We start from the raw sequence: 19,532 nt of genomic DNA, 5'->3' as shown, positions 1-19,532 counted from the left end.
TTGTAGAGAACGCCCCCCCCCAGTGAGAATAATGGTTTGCAGTAGACATTGTTAAGTAGAAGTAGAAAAGTTAAAATATTATGGTGGATCAGTCAACCTGTTGCTAAGGTGGACAAGTAATAATTGAATATTGATGACGTTTGAGAGAAACATGGAAACATTCAGAAGTTGTAGTTTTGAAAACAACATTAAGGTGGAAGAATAAAATAAAAAAAAAACGGTAAGCTGAAATAAAATGAAGACAATAGTAAATGTGATTTAAAGGTGAGAGAACATTTTCTTTTAAAGTAAAATATTTAAAAAATACTTTAAAAAAAAAAAGACAATTCCTTCTCTATGAAGCTGTAAGAGCCAAAATTGTACTCTTCATAACTACTGATTGATAGAGTTAAACAAAAATACAACATTTTTTTAGCCTGCCCAAAATCCCCTTCCTTATGAATAAAGTTCCTGGCTAAGTGTAAGTATAAATCTACTCAAGAGTATATTTCTTCTTTTTGCTGCTGAGCTGTGAGCTCTTTTGCAGACTGTGCCATGGAAAAAATAGTGTGCTGTTCTCTTCAGTTGCTGAAGAGTGTTGGTTAAGTTGGGTTGAAATGGTAGTAGGGTCTGCCTAAGGTGGACTGGAAGGGGCATTCAAAGAAGATGTGGTTCACGGTTTCACTCAGAGTATATAAAATTCTATAGATCTAGATTTAGAAGACTGTCTGCACAATGTTCCTTAGCATCTATTAAGTGATTTAAGTCTTTAATGAAATAGGGCCTACATGTGAATATACCCAAAGTTGCAGTCTGTTCAAGATAAAGATTGTCTATATAGTCCTCTAGTAAAAAAAAATTTTTGTATACTTTGAAAAATTATAAGTCATTCAAACTAGAATTTACCCAATGGGGCCAAATAGCTAGTAATTCTTCTCCCAAAGAACTTTAAAATTTCTAAGACAATCATAAGAGCCATTTTTGAGATGGTGTTTCTAGGTTTTTCCACCCATCTGTTTTGTTTTTTTTCCCATGAATTTGCAAGCTAAATAGAGGAATTGTAAAAAGAAAATGTCAGTAACAAACCTGGTTCTCCGGGTTTACCATCAATTCCAGGCAAACCATTTTGTCCTGGGAGGCCTGGATCACCCTAGGAAAATTAAAGAATAAAAACAAATGTTTTTTCTCAATACAAAAAAACATGACTAGTTAGCTAAATTAAATTAATCCTTTCTTTTGTTTACAAGGATGTTGTGTGATCCAATTAACAGCCATTAGTTTTGTATAACATAAATATCTCTAATGGCCTTAAAAAAAAACTAACACATGGGGCCTATATCTTAATTCTTTCCCTTTAGTTATGGAACTGTTGGTCAGGCATGTTATTTCTAATGCCCTCTGATAACTAATGTATCTTTACCTAAGGCCCTAGAACTGTTGGTCAGGCCTGTTATTTCTAATGGCCTAGAATAACTAATGTATGCTCTCTCAAATCTTTACCTTAAGTCCTGGAAGTCCATCTTCTCCCCTTTCACCTTTCTCTCCACTTTTTCCTGGCATTCCTTCTACTCCTCGAAATCCATCTGTTCCTTTATCACCTTTTCTGCCTGGAGGTCCAGGTAATCCTATGCCAGGATCACCAGTCAGTCCAGGGACTCCCTCAGGGCCCATTGGTCCTATAAATTGCATTATTTTAGAATTAGAACTTTTACACATGTACACTTTGGCTCTAATTTCTATCAAATTGATTCTGAAATTCTATACCCCTCCCAAAAAAATGCTAAAAATTAAAAACTCACTTGGGATTAATTCAGAGATACTGGTAAATACAAAATATTTATCATTCCTTTTTTTGACAAATAATTATTTTTCTTAATTTTTAGTTCTGAATCCCAGTTGAAAAGTTTGATCTAGACGTTTTACATATGTATAAATGATGGTTCATTTTTTTTTAGGAATCATTTATTAAATGTATGAAATACCATTCTTATTAAACAAACTTGTAGGTGATCTTACTGAAAGCTATAAGCTAGTCTAAGTCCTTTGATTCTATAATATGTCCTAACTAATTCATTTCATTGAGCAATACAATGCAACAATAACAACTGCAAATGTAGGGCCCAGATGGGTTAGCCAAAATCATTTATTGAAGGCAAGGTTATGGAGAAGTTCAAGTTCATAAGAGATGACAGAAAGAAAATGATTGAATATGAAGTGGTCATTAAAAGTCTATAAAAACACTGACATGTATATGAAGTGGTCATTAAAAGTCTATAAAAGCACTGCCACTCTTTTTTTTTATTAAGAGATGACAAAAAGAAAATGACTGAATATAAAGAAGCCATGAAGAGTCTATCAATCCATTGCAAGGTGGGTGCATCCCGCACTCTTCTTTAAGACATGGACTAGCATATGGGTTGAAAGAAAATAGATACAGATTACATTATACAGAACTAGGCTCATATCTTACATGCTGTGCCCACCAAAATCAAAGAAGAGTAAACCAAAGCACTGCAATTTCTCCAGACAAGAATATCAGGATAGCAAGAAGTCCAATACTGTGAGAATGAAATGTTTTCCAAGAAACCTCTTTGGTCATCAAAGGGAAATAAAACCACATTAAGAAAGTCAAAATTATGAGAAGGTATATACTATGAAAGCAAAAGTAGAAGAAATATTCAATATATCATCCAAACTCTCACAAAATTTACAGGATTACGGATCTCCAATGTATATCAAGAACCCATTACAGTTGGGCAGGCATTCTAAAAATCCCAATTTCAAAATTCCAGTCTTCACCAAAATTCAAACTTCAACTCATTTAATGTCTTTCAATAGTATCAACATTGAAAAAGGCATCTCACTATGACTAGCTGATGGCTTCATTCGAAAATGTTTCAAAAGTGCTTATTCATATACTTGTTCATTCAATGTTAAATGTAAACCAATGTCTTGTTCATTTGAAAGAACATTAGTGAAAGCTAAAAAAAAATATTCAAAAAAATAAAATAAAACATTAAGGTACTGTAGTTTGTATTTTTAAACACTCTAGTTCTAAAATGAATTCGATTTTTTGTCTGTGAAATGCATTATTGAAAAAAACTATTATTATGGAATCATATGACTTATTTTACAGCTGATGAAAATGACTTGTATGAGCTTACCTCGTACACCAGGGTTACCCTTTGGTCCTGGAAGGCCTGGATCACCTTTAACACCTGGACTTCCTGTGGAACCTTTCTCTCCTGGGAAGCCCATTAGACCTGGATTACCAGGCAGACCTGGCTCACCTTTGTCTCCTTTAAAAGAAAAAAATTGTGTTTAATTTTTTTTTTAATTACTTTGACAAAGGCACACCTACAATCACTGCAAGGTAGGAAGGAGCATCTCTCCAATTTTGTGTAACAAAATTGAAACAAAACAAAATTCCTTTATGTAATAAATAACTATGTGAAAGTAAAAAAAAAATAACATCACTTTATATGTGTACACTATTTTTATGTAAGTAAAAATGAAATTTCTCTAAGTTAATATCTAATGTAGTATCAGACTTGTTAGTAATGAATTAAGAATAATAGCCCAATATAGGTTGAAGTAACATATAAAATTACTGAAACTGTAAGTTAAAAAAACAAACACTTTATATTGAGGCCAAGTAAAAACAAAAAGTTATTGAGTCAGTAAATAAAAAAAAAAGTGAAATCAATATCTAAGTTTTAACAATTGCTTTGTATGTAAGGAAATAATAAAAAATCACCTAAATTTAATCTCATTCTGAAGATAATCCTCATCTTGGCACGATAAATAATTAAATTAAATTATAAAAAGATACAGTTATGAGAAAATGTAAAAGCTTACCATCACGGCCAGGTTCACCAGCAGGTCCTGGACGTCCATCATTGCCCCGCGCACCTTTCAAACCAGGACTACCAGGTAGTCCAGGAAGACCATCGTTTCCTGGTTCACCTTTTAGACCTTGAAGTCCTCTATCTCCCTTCTCACCTTGAAGCAAAATCATTAAAATATATCATAAGTTGTACAAGCATAGACATTTTAGGTGATAATATCATATGTTATAAAAGATAAAGAGATTTTAGGTGTTGATAATATTACTTATACAAATAACAGAGATTTTAGATGTTGATTTCAATACAAGATATAGAGATTTTAGATGTTGATTTCAATGCAAGATATAGAGATTTTAGATGTTGATTTCAATGCAAGATATAGAGATTTTAGATGTTGATTTCAATACAGGATATAGAGATTTTTGGTGACTACTGCAGTGTCTCCTCATTTAATATTTTTTAATCCTTAAAGTGCTGAGCTGTTTTACAAAGAGTGCATACAAAATGGAATTACAATTCTGATGTTTATAGGCTCAACTACCACACACATTTTAAGAGTTAAAGGTTTTAATCAAAATATACAATCTCTTAAGCCTTATTGAAAACAATTAAAACATTTATCATTATGCTAATCATTTCAGTATTGTTGCCATTGTTATATAGATATGTATGTTTAATTATCATGTTTTGTTATGTTTCAGATGTTCCTACAGAATTAATGATCATAACATCCTAGCCTATAGCTTTTAAGATGGTAAATAACTTTTTTGAAAATATAAATTATTAATAAGTCTAGCAAAAATACTGATAGTATCTCTTTCCCAAAACAATCTCAGTCATAACTTAAGCTCAGTCTTCACATCCTTTAAGGTATTAAAAGTAAGTTCCAATTTCAAAACTTTTGGTCTATAGGTCTCTATGTGGCCCACCTTTAATACCAATAAAATGTTAATATTGTAAAAGATTTAAACTGTTGCTTTAATTTCCTCAAACCAAGAAAACTTTCAGACAAAAGCAATGTGATGAAAAAAAAAAGAATGGCAACTGTCTGCACTAATGAGAATGCTAAAAAAAAAAAAATACAGGTCAGGGGTAAAGCCAGGCATATGACCTTAGCTCAGGACAGGTAGACATGTTGATGACTGAAGCTCCACTTGAAACAATCAATATTAAGTATAGAGAATCCTTTAACACCTGAAAGATTAGAATATTTAAGAGTAAGCCTACTCCCTTTCAGACCTTGGGGCAAATAATGTAAAAGCCATCTGTTTCTGTGCCCCACAGTTAACAAGGGTGTCATGTGGCCAGCACAAAGACCAAATGCCTTTACTAAAGTTTTCCATAGCTAATGTCAGTTGGGTGGACTCAAGGGTGGGGTGCCCTAAAAATCCAGAAATACAAAATCTCAGTTTCACCAGGATTAAAACCTAATACCCCTGGGTTCGGAAGGCAAGTACTTTACCACTCAGCCACCACGCCCCTATATTATTGAATACAAGAGAAAAAAAACATTTGTTTTCTGGACCTGATCAAAAAAGTAAATAGCTTACATTTGCATTTAGAAATTGTTAAATTTATAAAGAGATTGTATCATTATATAAAATCTTTGTAATGGGTACAAGTTTTGAACTTACCTATTTGACCAGGCCTTCCTTCAAGACCAGCAATGCCTGGCAGTCCTGGCGATCCTGGACTTCCTGGAGTTCCAGGTTTCCCTGTTGCTCCTGGAATACCACTTGACCCTTTCAGACCAGGTGGGCCTGGTACACCATCACGTCCAGGTTCACCCTTTAATCCAGTCATACCTAAATTGTAAAAAAAAATTACATACAATGGTTCTGCTGTAGTATTGAATATATTATAAGTATTTACATATAAATAATAATAAGGCTTGTCTTCAAGTCCAAAGACCCAGCAGTGACCAATATATTTTGCCTCACTCATGCAGACAAACCCATTGTCTACTGTGGGTTAATTCTATTTCTCTCACTTCTGTCTCAGCATGTGTTTGGCGGTAGCTTTTTTTTGGTACATCTAAATAAAACTTGGAGGTAGCTTTTTTTTTGATACATCTAAATAAAACTAACTCATCTGACAATGATCATTTTCTTCTAAAAAAATGAAAGCCAAACATTATGTGAAGTACTAATACTTTGAAGACATATAGGTCTACTTTAAAGTTGTTTAGTGCAAATGAATTCACTAATAAATTAAACTCAATGCCTAAAATTTTCAAAGTAAAAAATCAGGACAAAAGAAAAGTACAACTTACCCATATTTCCAGGTTCTCCTCGTTCTCCCTTTTCTCCTCTTGGTCCAGCTGGTCCAACTGGACCAGGTTCTCCACTGATACCAGGATTGCCTTCTGGTCCAGGTAAGCCAGGGCTTCCAGGGCTTCCTCTCTCACCAGGTATGCCAGGCATACCACTAGGACCTGAATAAACAGGACATTTGGAGACAAAGTTTCATTTGAAATTCAGAATTGTGAATTAAAAAAACAGGCCAATGAAGTTAAATACAAAAAAAATCATGTTTCTTAAGTCAAGTATGACTTGACTTACTTGACTTAATCCTGTGCACTCCCAGGGGAGCATAGGGCCGCAACCACACCTCTCCACTGAACTTGGTTCTGAACAGCTTTCTTCATCTGCTCCCATGTCATTCCAGAACCCTCAGCTTCACTGATGACTGACCTCTTCCAGGTTTGCTTGGGTCTGCCCACTTTCCTCTTTCCTTGTCGGTTCCAGTCAAGTGCCTGCCTTGCAACATTGGTAGCTGATTTTCGCAGGGTGTGTCGTATCCAGCTCCATTTTTGTTTTGTGATGTCTTGGGCTATGGGCTTTTGTCTAGTTCTCTCCCACAAATTGATAGTAGTTAACTTTTCTGGCCACCTAATTCCTAATATCCCGCGTAGGCATCTGTTAACAAAGGTCTGGAGTATTTCCATATTTGTTTTAGTGACTCTCCAAGTTTCTGAACTGTAAAGAAGGACAGACTTAACGTTTGTATTATAGATTCGTATCTTGTTATGTAGAGATAATGCCTTAGAGCGCCAAATTGTTTGAAGAGTTGAAAAGGCAAACCTAGCTTTATTGATCCGAATTAGTATATCATCATCAGCTCTGCCGTCTTTACTAACTCTACTACTTCCCAGATATGTGACGTGATCCGTATCAAGGATTTTCTCTCCCTGTATCATGATTGGGTTTTCTTGTCTGTTCTTGATCCTCATAACTTGTTTTCTTTTTGTTGATTAGAAGTCCAGTCTTTTTCGCTATTTCTGAGAGTCTGGTCAGTTTGGTCTGAGCATTTTGTTGTGTATACGAGAGGAGGCAGATGTCATCGGAGAAATCCAGGTCCTCTAAATGTTGTGTTAGTGTCCATTGTATGCCGCTTTTATTATCTAAGACTGTCTGTCTCATGACCCAATTGATCACCAGCAAAAATATCAAGGGCGAACGCATACATCCCTGTCTTACTCCTGTTTTTACTTGAAAAGGGTTGGTCAGCTTACCATTGTGTATTACTTGGCATGATGAGTCATCGTATAACTGTTTAATGATATTGGTGAATTTTGTTGGAATTCCATTGTGATTCATCAGTCTCCAGATTACGTCTCTGTCAATACTGTCGAAGGCTTTCTCAAAATCAACAAAGGTCATGTACAGAGGAGATTGCCACTCGATAGATTGTTCTATGATAATACGTAGTGTAGCAATGTGGTCAGTGCATAATTTCTCCTTACGGAATCCAGCCTGTTCTGGTCTTAGTTTTTTGTCTAGGGCATCTTTTAGGCGTTCCAATATTATCCTAGTTAAGACCTTGCTAAGGGTTGACAGTAACATGATTCCTCGCCAGTTGTTGCATTGAGTAAGGTCACCAATTTTTGGGTAATTTAATTAGGTAGCTAAGTCAAGTATAACTTTGTCATATTACCAGCACAACCAAACAAACCAATTTTACTTTCCACAATAAACATCAGGTAATTCATCAATGCTGTGTGTTGAAACGGCCAACATGTTATCACTAATTTGCCATACTAGAAAGCTCAAAATTTGTTTCTATAACAAACTCAAGCTGACAATGACTGGGCTGGGGGCTGAGTACATATATATATATTTCTATAACAAACTCTAGCTGACAATGACTGGGCTGGGGGCTGAGTACATATATATATATTTCTATAACAAACTCTAGCTGACAATGACTGGGATGGGGGCTGAGTACATATATATATATTTCTATAACAAACTCTAGCTGACAATGACTGGGCTGGGGGCTGAGTACATATATATATTTCTATAACAAACTCAAGCTGACAATGATTGGGACTGATTAAATATATTTCTATAACAAACACAAGCTGACAATGATTGTGGCTGGGGGCTGAGTACATATATATATTTCTATAACAAACACAAGCTGACAATGATTGGGACTGATTAAATGTATTTCTATAACAAACACAAGCTGACAAAGATTGTGGCTGTGTACATATATTTTATATAACAATGAATACATTAAGACAATGATTGTAGTAAAGTAAATAAAATTGTGTCAGGGCCAGCCTTAGATAATAAGAGGGCCTAAGCAAAGAGGAAATAGAAAAGAAGCAGGGAAAAAATAAATTAAGCAATTTAATTAAAACCTAGTCAGACTGGTAAACTCCAACAATAACATTGGGTACAAGTCTTGCTATTTCTTCTCTAAAAAAATTATTGTAAGTCCTGTGCAAGGCCCAAACCAATCAGAGGCCCTCAGCGACTGACTAATGTGCCTATGCCTAAAGCTGGCCCTAATTATGTAGCATACCATCAAGTCCAGGTTCTCCGGGCTCTCCTCTTTCTCCACGTGGTCCCATTGGGCCAATCTCACCTTTCTGACCTTGGATAGTTTGGCCAGGGTAACCTTTTTCTCCAGTCATACCTTAGACAGAAAGAATAAGAAACAAAAAAATGAGAAAGCTCAATTGAACAAACAAACTTACGATTAAAAATAATATTGTTTTTTTTAAATTGCTTACATTTAAAACCCTTCCCAAAAAGGATTACAAATTGTATATCTATTGTAGCACCATAGAGAGCTTGGATCAATTTTTGTTCAGTACAATGTATAATAAGATGTTGGCATGTTCCACACTTACAAAGTACCAATAATCAGAAGGTTTTTATGAAAAACATTCAAACGTTATAGCTTAATACATTATCCCATACAAGAATGTTTTCATTCCTCCCTCCTCCCAACAATTTAGACTTGTCAGCAGTTTGAGTCCATTCCAATTGAAAGTCGTGAATAACAAAAAAAAAAAGCATGATTGAGAGATGAGACTTAAGTTGTGCTAGGGCATTTCTGACTGTTAACATATAGCCCGAGATGTTCAAGACACAAATGCTATGCATCAGTAGATAGAACTACTTTGCTGATGTAGAAATGTTTAATACACTGATAGAACTACTTTGCTGATGTAGAAATGTTTATTACACTGACTAGCATAAACAAGGGCATGAATCTAGGTTGTACCTGAGAGTAAGCAAAAACATTTTTAAAAACTAAAATGGAAGAAAAATGACTTTATATAACACAATACCTTCTAAACCAGGTTGTCCAGGTTCTCCTGCATCCCCCTTTACACCATCCAAACCTCTTAATCCAGGTTGACCAGGTAAGCCATCATTTCCTCTAGGTCCAGGCATACCTTAACATACATATACAGTGTCAAATAGAATTGTCCTAGACATTTCAAATAATAAAGCAACACAAATGTAATGGAAATTGCCTGAAACACACTGTGTATAGTCAAAAACCAGTTGAAAATGATCAAGGAAAGCATCCCTGGCCCTGATTCTAAGATGCAAATTTGCAAGATCTACATTTCTCCTTCCTCAGAACCAAAAAACCTCTGTTTGTCCAGCTTAAACAGTGCTACTTGCTCTTACTTATCCCCCTATAAAATAATGTGAAGCAGTGTACAATACTATGAGGCATGCTGGCTGAGCGGTAAAGCATTTGGCTTCCATACCCAGGTCTGGGGTTCGAATCCTGGTGAAGACTGGGATTTTTAACTTCAAGATATTTGGGTGCTTCTGAGTCCACCCAGCTCTAATGGGTACCTTACATTTGTTGGGGAAAAGTAAAGGGGTTTGGTCGTTGTGCTGGCCACATAACACCCTCGTTAACCTTGGGTCATAGAAATGTCCTTTGCATCATCTGCCCTAGAGATTGCAAGGTCTGAAAGGGGAACTTTACTTTTTTTTTAGTGTGCAATACAATTCTTGAGCTTTTCATTCAATTATAAAGTAGTATATGTTGACTTCCTTTACATTTTAAAATAAAATATTTGTACCACTTTAAAATGTGTTTTCATTCATATATTTAAAAAGTTAAAGGCTTACTTTTTAAAAATTTCCAATTGGAAATAGAATGATCTACTATATATTTACGTTGATCAAAAAATCTCTTAAACTGTCAAAGGTTCCTTTTACCTCCTAGACGATCACTATGAATGGTTTTTGACAACCTGAGGACCGCTATTCACGAAAAAACGCAAGCTTTCTATCCAACATTTGTATTTTATTTTTGATATCTTCCCAAAAGGTTGATCGTTACAGCATGGCCCGTTCAATTAAAGAAAAAGGGGGTGTGCAAGAAAGAGAGAGAGGGACATGAAAAAAAAACAGTATGTTAGGTTGATTGTTAGAATAAGGTCTATTTATTAAAATATTTAAAAAAATGAAATGAGCAATATAAAGCCTGGGAACAAACTGGGGGTTACAGAGAGAGAGAGAGAGAGAGAGAGAGAGAGTGGGCAGTGAAATTACATTGTAACAGTACACTACTTGATGAGCTAAAACATATGTTAGGTTGAGCGTTAAAATGAGGTGCAATTTAAAAAAAAAGACAGAAATAAAGGGATGTTCCGGCCATAATGAAAAAAAAAAACCAAGGGGCAAAGCCAATATATATATATTTCATTGCTCATTGACAGATATGTTCTCACTTTTTAAAGGTCATTAAAATCACTTAAACATATATAGAATTGTATTTTTTTTTCACCTCCTTGTTATCTAAATGATGGGTGAATTCTATAAATTGTTTTAAACAACAAGAAACTTCAATCATATATTTTTGTCATGTTTCTAATCACAGGATCTGTGCTTTGTCTGAGAAAAACTTAAAAGGTTCAAAGCAATAACTTTTTAATCACATGATACAATATTTGTCTCAAAATGTACTACAATAGTTGAATATCCTAATTGTAAGAGAATTCTTTTCTTGAGTACGTACCACTCAGTTTGTGTACATGTAACCTACTTTCTTTTGGAACCCAGATAAAAGTAATAACTTCTAAAAAAAAAAGAATTAACTCTTTATCTCCCTAATTATTATTTTTCCACATTCTGACAGAATTGTTCATTTTTCACAATTGTATTCTATCCTGTTGTGATTTCCTTTTTTGTTTGTAATCGGAAAATGTCACTTTGGGTATAGAATTATAGGAGAATGCATGCTCTTTTTATATAACACAAATTATAGTCAACAATACCAAACATTAATTTAATTTAATGGGGTGAAATCAACAATGGTAGCGTTAATTAGGAGAGAAAAAGTTAAAAAAAACTGAATGTCTTGTTATCTCCATTTATATTAAAGTAACTGAAGTACCCCTTTCAGACCTTATGATCTATAGGACAGATGATGTAAAGATTCTCTGTTTCTTTGGCCCATGGTTAATGAGGGTGTCATGTGGCCAGCACAATGACCAACTGTCTTTACTTTCAACAACTAATGTCAGGTACCCTGGCCATTAGAGTTGAATGAAACAGGGGCATCCTAAAAAACCTCAAGTCCAAAAATCCCGGTCTTCACAGAGATTTGAACTCAAGACCCATTGGTTCAGAGAGAAGTGCTTTACCATTCAGACACAATGCTCCTTTCAAATTATATTCTTGAAGTGATATGTTGGTTCATGTAAGACCTGCCAGGCATCCTTTATGTTTTGTTTACACTACAAGTACTTATATCTTCCCTTCTGAAGTGATGTGTGTATTTTATAAGATAAGATAAACTCTTTGCATCTTAACTCTTACCTCTAGCTCCAGGCATACCAGAAAGACCAGGTTCTCCTTTCTCTCCTATAGGCCCTGGTGTACCTGGGTTACCAGGAAAACCGTCTAAACCTGAAAGTTGAAAATGTTTATATGAAAATAATGAATTAATGGTACTTTCATTAAGTATTCATATAAAAACTATAAGTATAATACATAAATTCATCTTTAACTAAAAAGCATTTAGACTATGTTCTAAAAAATTGCTAATGTTACAATTATAAGGTTGAGTAGTTTTCAAGATAACACTGGAAAAATGTCACACTAAATCTTAACATATTTGTTTAGGTCAACTATTTACCTTTAGGACCTGGCAAACCCGGTTCTCCTTTCTCACCAATCCTGCCAGGAATGCCTGGATTTCCCATCTCTCCCTTTTCTCCTTTAGAGCTTGTAGCAGGTGGACCTAAAGAAAGGGCACACAGTTTTAGTTTCATAGGTTGGTGACGATCCTTCAAAACATAAGTTATTCAAGTTTTCATTATTTGAATAGTGTGTGTACTCACCAGGTTCACCTTTAGGACCTTGGTCACCAGGTAGACCTGGCACACCATTGAAACCAGGATCACCACGGTCACCATTTAAACCAGGTAAACCAAAGCCAGGCTCTCCACGATTACCTTTTTCACCAGGGATGCCAGGTAATCCATCATTTCCAGGAATTCCAGGATCTCCTTTGAAGCCCTTAAAGTTAATAAAAATAAATAATACACAAGCTCCAATAGAGCTTAAATCAAAAACAAAAATAATAAACTAACTCTTTGTTCTTTGTGATAGCTGACTCATGCATTCATCACACTTGGGCCAGTTGTAGGAAAATAGAGTTCTCCATCTTTAACTCTTTTAATGTGGCAATACTCTCAGGGAGTAACTTCGATAGCACTGGCAAGTGTTGCATTACTCTCAGTGAGAAACTTGGTACATAATATTTATTTCACTATCTTTTTAATGTTAAACTTTTTATTTCTCCCTTTTTTTTATTTTCCAGAAGTGAGAGGGATTGTTATTAATTTGCTATGGTAGTACATTGGATGAAGGAACAACAGGTTTAAAAAAAAACAACAACATTGTGTTAGTGGTACTTTTTTTTATAGTTTATTTCACTGGACAATTTCTTAGTACATTAGTTCATCTTTTATGAAATTTGAAGTGATAAAATGTTTTTAGTTTTGTGATTTTTTAATCTTTATTGATTAAATGTATTATTACAAAGTTAAATCTTTCAATATATCCATTTTTATAGAATTTCTTTTTTATATATGCTTTTGTCGTATGCAGTTTAAACTAAATAAAATAACATTTTCTTGAATAATTTGTTTTATTTAGCACTCTTTTGTAGCCAATTCACTTTCCTTGAATTAAAATCAACTATGTTAATTATATAATAAAATTAAAAAGTTATGTTAGTTTTAGTAACTCTACCCCCCTTGAAGATTTTTCTTCGTCAGGGAAAACTTTCAATCAAAACAATTTACACTGAAAAAGTTAAGATCTACAGGGCTGATATTGTCTATTATAGTCTTGAGTCATGGGGTTGAGTCCTTAGAAAACAAAAAAACACTTTTATCCCAATCAAATGGGATTAGGAGGTTGCTTTCCCATAGGCCTAAAATGTCATGATGCATGACTTCTACAATAAAGACTGTTGATAATCTGGTGGAAACAACTGCATCATAGAATCTTGAATAAAATGTTAACCTTCATCAAATGGGAAAAGAAACCTAAAAGGTAATGCACTTGACAGCTGAACAGGGGATCTCAATTCAGGTGAAGGCTTGGAGTTTATAATTAACAAAATATCCTCTGTTATTAATATACTTGTTGTATAGGCAACTAAAGGCTGTATTGAAAATAGCAATACTAAAAGAACACAGAAACCCTCAAAGTTTGTCTCAACCTAACAAACTTAGATAATAGTCCATTTAGAATGGAGCTGGGAAAGAGTAAATGAAGATGGGGATGGTTGATACGTTCTCAGCAATGTAATCTTCATAGCATGGAACATGGTGACAGAAAGAGATGAAGGTAGAGACAAAGAATTAATGAGTCTTTTGACTTACCAGCAATAATCATGTGAGATGATAATTAGGGAGGAATCAGAAAGAGAATTAAAGAGAGAAATAAGAGTGAGAGACAGAGAGGAGAGAGAAAGAAAGAGAAGAGTGAGAGACAGAGAGGAGAGAGAAAGAAAGAGAAGAGTGAGAGACAGAGAGGAGAGAGAATTAAAGAGAGATAAGAGTGAGAGACAGAGAGGAGAGAGAAAGAAAGAGAATAGTGAGAGATAGAGAGGAGAGAGAAAGAAAGAGTGAGAGACAGAGAGGAGAGAGAAAGAAAGAGAAGAGTGAGAGACAAGAGAGGAGAAAGAAAGAAAGAGAAGAGTGAGAGACAGAGAGGAGAGAGAAAAAAAGAGAAGAGTGAGAGACAGACAGGAGAAAGAAAGAGAAGAGAGAGACAGAGAGAGATGTGAGAGCTAGTAAGCAGCATCAGCATTATCCTAAGTTTATGCCCACCTTGTCTCCTTTTGGTCCGCCTCTACCAGGAGAACCTGGGGGTCCTTGTGGTCCTACTTTACCCTCTCTTCCAGGCTCTCCTGCTAACCCAGGTGAACCAATGTCTCCTTTGGGACCTTAAGTTAGAAATAGAAGTATCTTTATAATATCTATAGATATCTATATTTATCTCTCTTTATTAAATATAAGGTCTTTGTTTATAAGATGAAAAGGTAGGTATGCATGAGATAAAGCAATTTTTACAAAGTTGTCTGTCAGGTAAAAAGTATGCACACTTCATTTCTCCCCACCCATTCTCAAATCAAGTTGAAACTTTGCACAATTATTCATTGGCATAGACAAGATATATGAATCAATAAAAAAAGTAACCAATTTAATTAATCAATTAATTACTGGTAATTAATTATTTTGTTTGATACCAACAAGAGAAACAAATCCTTCAGTATTCACAGATATGGCTATATTTGTTTGGGTTTAGTCCCTTTAAATAATTGTTAAGCTATTTCTCCCTCATTCTTTCTTCAATCAAGTTAAAAATTTAGACAATTATTTATTATAACTAAAAAACAAAAATCAATTTAAAAAAAAACTAAATTAGTTAATTAGTTAATGGTAATTAATTATTTTGTTTGGTATCAAATAAGGGAAATCGCTTAAACATCCTTGATAGATATAGTTTTAAGGGCAAAGTTCTTCCCCTTTAGATAAGCTTTGTTTTTAAAAGGATTTGTTCTATTTTGCTTGTTATTTTTAATTTCTGTAAATGACTGTCTGATATATAAAACAAAAAGAGAAATCATATGTGCAAGTACACAAAGGCTTTAATACATATCATGAATATACCTATAAAAAGGAGTTTGAATGTACTGGTAATGTATCTATAGAAACAAAATATTTTAATTTTTCAAATCTTCTAGGTAACTTTAAAAAAAAATAAAAAATTTACATGTTATCTTAAGTTTGCTTCATACCTGGTTCACCATAGAATAATGTTGGCTCAGCTGGTTCACCTTTCAATCCTTCTCTGCCTGGTTCTCCCTTATCACCTTTGGGGCCCTGACAAAAAAATCAAGTTTACTTTTTCACTAACATGCTGCATAAAAAGAACAAATGTATGGTGGCAAAAAATATTTTGCACTTTAAATACCTTTCCGGGAATCATACTGTGACAGTGTCAGCAATCTAGCATCTTTTTTTTTATGAGTAAATAATTATAACAGGAGTGTCATGAATCCAGCATGATTTCAATTGAACCAGTACTATACAAATGTGAAAGAGGTCAAAGCTATAAAAATTCAAATCCATATATCCATGCTAAATTTACTAGTTAAATAATGTTGGTAGTTGTTATTAATGTTAAACATTCCTAATCATCACCCTTGACTTTAAATTTAAGACTTTTTTTTTTTTAGTAAATTTACAAAATTTAAGAAAAGTGGTCCAGCATTAGAGTCTTGTTTCAGATTGTCCATGTTCAATCCTTACATTTATGATAGAAAAGCTTGGTCTGCACCATTTTATGGTGGGATTGAGATGAGACATTCCAATTTAATTTTGGCTAAGTGAATAGAAAGTAAGGGGGCTGAGTGATAAAGAGCTTGGCCTTCAAACTGATGGGTCTTGGGTTGGAATAGTTAAGTTGTGCTGGCTACATAACAACCTTTTTAACAGTCAGACATGGAAAATGATGACCTTTACATCCTTTGCCCTATGGATAGCAAGGTGTGAAAGAGGTAATTTACAACTTTTACTTCCAAGTAACTATTTTATATTTTTTGTTTCTGAATGCTTGGACACCTCTATCTGTTCCATCATTGAGAAGCCAAAATTGAATTCATAAATGATTTCTTTTCCTAGCAGAGTTTTTTAGTCATGTTCTAAAGTATCAGTACTTAAACCTTTTAGTCATGTTCTAAAGTACCAGTACTTAAACATTTTAGTCATGTTCTAAAGTACCATTACTTCACTTCTTGAAATCATTACCACCATCAAACTATATTTGTTGGTAATAACTCAAGAGAAAAGCCGAAGAGGTCTTTTCTGAAGAACATACAGGCTTCAGAGCAGTTAGAAGCATTCTTGAACAAATAGTTAACATCAGACTGTTTAATGAAAAATGCCTTAATACCAAAAGAAACTGGTACACAACTTCATCGACTTCAAATAAAGCTTCTGACCAGGTTTGGCATGATAGCATGTGGCAAGTGATGAGGGAGCTCAACATAAATAAAAACATTATTGATGTTATCAAAGCCCCTATATTAAAATGCCCATAGCTCAGTGCTTCAGAACAATCAAATTGGAGAAGGTTTTAGGACATCCATCGGATGCGGCAAGGATCCATTCTCTCTCCAGCTCTTTTTAACTTATTTCTAGAGCGTATTATGATGGAAACTCTAGAAAGATTTATTCCTAGCTTGACCATAAATGGGCAGCCAATTTCCAATCTCAGGTGTAAAGATAAAGACCTCATAAGAAAAAATGCAGACCAGGTAGAAGATCTTTCTTCTTCAAAACAGGATGCTGCAGCTAGAGCAGTTGGCATGGAAACCAGTGCTGAAAAGAGCAAATACTAGTTTGTGTTGGAGATGAGTATGAATAGCCAAACATTAGAAGAAGTTGACTCATTTAAATACCTAAGGTCAATCATAACAAGAGATGAAGGATCAATAAAAGAGATAAAAAGCATTTAAGCTTGGCATCCGCTGTCATGAGCAAACTCTGGAAAATCTTGAAGAGTAACATCTTCACTAGTTGTCTATGTACTCCTATAAGGTTGTGAAAGCTGGACACTAAACGCTGAGGCTAAATGAGAATCCAAGCCTTTGAGAGTAAATGTTAATGTGAAGAGACAAACGCTGTGCTTGTTTGGTCATATATTAAGACATGACTCACTGTCAAAAATTATTCTTTAAGGTACAGTGGATGGAGCAAGAAGAAAGGGTCAACCTCATGGGATGCTTGGTCACAACTTAACTGGTCAAGTGACCATAGGATTTCTTTGTTTGTGACCTAATTTCATGGACTCTTAAAATCCATATTAGCCACATCTGCTGAGCCTGATTTAGCCTTCTCTCAAGTTTTGCAAATGGCTACTATGTCTTGCATGCATATGTCACCACTGGGATGGCTCCAGGGCTGCAGACATTGCTGGAGACTGATTTCTGAGGAGACAGCTTGCCACCCAATGTGCTTATTGGTGTGAGAGAATCTAAGTCTAAGTAAGGTTTAGGACCAAGTCAAAAATAAATCAAGGAAAATAAAAGACAAGAGGAATGAAGATTTAGCCATGATGTTCTGATAAATTCCATCTGATAACCAACTCCCCATTAGGGTTTCCATAAAGAATAGAGAAAAAGAATATTCCAGAAAGGCATATAGCATGGCATAATATTTGAGTTACAAACTAAAACAATTCAATTACAAACAATGTCAATAAAATTGAGGACAAAACTAAAACAAGATTTGCTTACGGAACTGCCAGGCTGGCCAGGAGAACCCATATCACCTGGATCACCTGTTTCTCCTGTCTGTCCTGGAAAACCCTGAAGACCTGGTGAACCATTAAGTCCAGGTAGTCCATCAATACCCCTCTCTCCTTTAGCTCCCTTTTCACCTGGCCTACAAGCATTACAAGTGCCTCCAGCATCACCTAGAAGCAAGAAAAAAAACAACTTTTAAGTCACGTAAAAAAGACTTCTGTTCATCAAATAAGTTTCAGAAGAATTATTGTAGAAATTTAAAGATTCAGATTTCATTAGGTTACAAGCACTAGAGCATTTGCAGCTTTAGAAATGCTAAAATCGCACAAGTCACTTATTTGTTTTAACAAAGTGGATATGCACAAACACTTCTTAGGTATAACAGTTGCAGTTTTCTTCTCTGCCTGCATTATAATCCCCACCAATCCCCAATAAACACACTACTTTTTAATAAAACGTCTTTCTCCCAACAGCACACCATCTGGCCCTTGTATAATTCAGTGGGACATCAGCATTACAATAGCATTGCATATTTTTTTGGCATCCTCCAATAGAAAGCCCTCATTCTCAACCACAAACATTTAGGCCCACTTTCAATAAAACTACCTGCATTTCAACAATCTCCCTTTTGGCCAGTGTATTCTAGTATATATGCTACCCCAAACACACTCACTGGTGGCCTGCAAATGCTATATATAACTTTTCTCTCCCTTCAACCCTATCACCCTGTCCCCACTCCTTAGGAAACATGAATTTTAGTATGTTACATCTAAGTGGCACATCTAGATCTAGAGAATAAGATTTAGATCTAGATCTGTATAAATATATACAAAAATATAAAAAAAAAAACTGGAACAAAATTTATGCATCAAAATAGTGATAATAAGTGCTTTTAGCGGAAGAAAAAAAAAATTGTACTATAGACATTTAAATATCATTTAAAAAAAAAATTTAGGTCAAAATTGCAAATAAAAAATGTTTGATAAATTTAACTACTGTGATTTTGATCTTGAAACTGTGTAGTTGTTACAGACTTTAGTTATGTAATAACAGTTAAATTTTTGTATTTTATCATCCATGGGTAGTGGGAGAATTAGTTATGATCAGTCATCAGGGCCAAGAACTTTATGTTGTAGATGGCACCTTTTATAACATTTTATCTAAATCTGGGAACGAACATTTCTAAAGTCAATAAGTATTTAACTATTACTTTTAAATTTTAAAACTGTTAAAATAGTTAATAATTAAACTTGCCTTTAAATCCTCTCAAGCCTGGCTGTCCATTTGCACCTCGTAATCCAGGGACACCTGTAGCACCTTTGTCACCTTTGTCACCAGCTGGACCAGGGGAACCTTTCTTGGAATCACCTGGCTCTCCTGGCAGACCTTTGACACCTTTATCTCCTTTAATACCTGGAATGCCATCATCACCTGGCAGACCTGGTGGGCCCACAGGACCTGGAAATCCAAGACCTGGTTCTCCTTTAAGACCTGGTTCACCCTTTTCACCATCAATGCCTGGATTACCAGGACGACCATTTATACCAGGTTGACCTAGAAAACAGAAATGGAATATTATTCTCTATAAAATAAATTACTAAGCAATGA

At 34.7% G+C, this 19,532-nt stretch overlaps 1 protein-coding gene across 1 annotated transcript in view; it reads right to left on the bottom strand.

Annotated features, from left to right (window-relative positions):
* LOC106057173 (collagen alpha-2(IV) chain-like) overlaps positions 1–19,532 on the bottom strand; it is an 84,220-nt gene that overhangs the window by 14,236 nt on the left and 50,452 nt on the right. The window contains exons 16-30 of the mRNA XM_013214264.2: positions 19,179–19,478; positions 17,916–18,094; positions 15,414–15,498; positions 14,443–14,558; positions 12,439–12,616; positions 12,234–12,338; positions 11,915–12,004; positions 9,415–9,522; positions 8,640–8,753; positions 6,100–6,261; positions 5,462–5,632; positions 3,838–3,981; positions 3,144–3,278; positions 1,480–1,655; positions 1,066–1,129 (exon numbers count right to left, since the gene is read on the bottom strand). Of these exons, the coding sequence (XP_013069718.2) occupies positions 1,066–1,129; positions 1,480–1,655; positions 3,144–3,278; positions 3,838–3,981; positions 5,462–5,632; positions 6,100–6,261; positions 8,640–8,753; positions 9,415–9,522; positions 11,915–12,004; positions 12,234–12,338; positions 12,439–12,616; positions 14,443–14,558; positions 15,414–15,498; positions 17,916–18,094; positions 19,179–19,478 (2,127 nt within the window). The remainder of the gene's footprint in view (positions 1–1,065; positions 1,130–1,479; positions 1,656–3,143; positions 3,279–3,837; positions 3,982–5,461; positions 5,633–6,099; positions 6,262–8,639; positions 8,754–9,414; positions 9,523–11,914; positions 12,005–12,233; positions 12,339–12,438; positions 12,617–14,442; positions 14,559–15,413; positions 15,499–17,915; positions 18,095–19,178; positions 19,479–19,532) is intronic.

Source organism: Biomphalaria glabrata, chromosome 15, assembly GCF_947242115.1.
Source record: "Biomphalaria glabrata chromosome 15, xgBioGlab47.1, whole genome shotgun sequence".
In the NCBI taxonomy this organism is placed as follows: Eukaryota; Metazoa; Mollusca; class Gastropoda; family Planorbidae; genus Biomphalaria; species Biomphalaria glabrata.
This window is presented reverse-complemented; position numbering and strand designations above follow the sequence as displayed.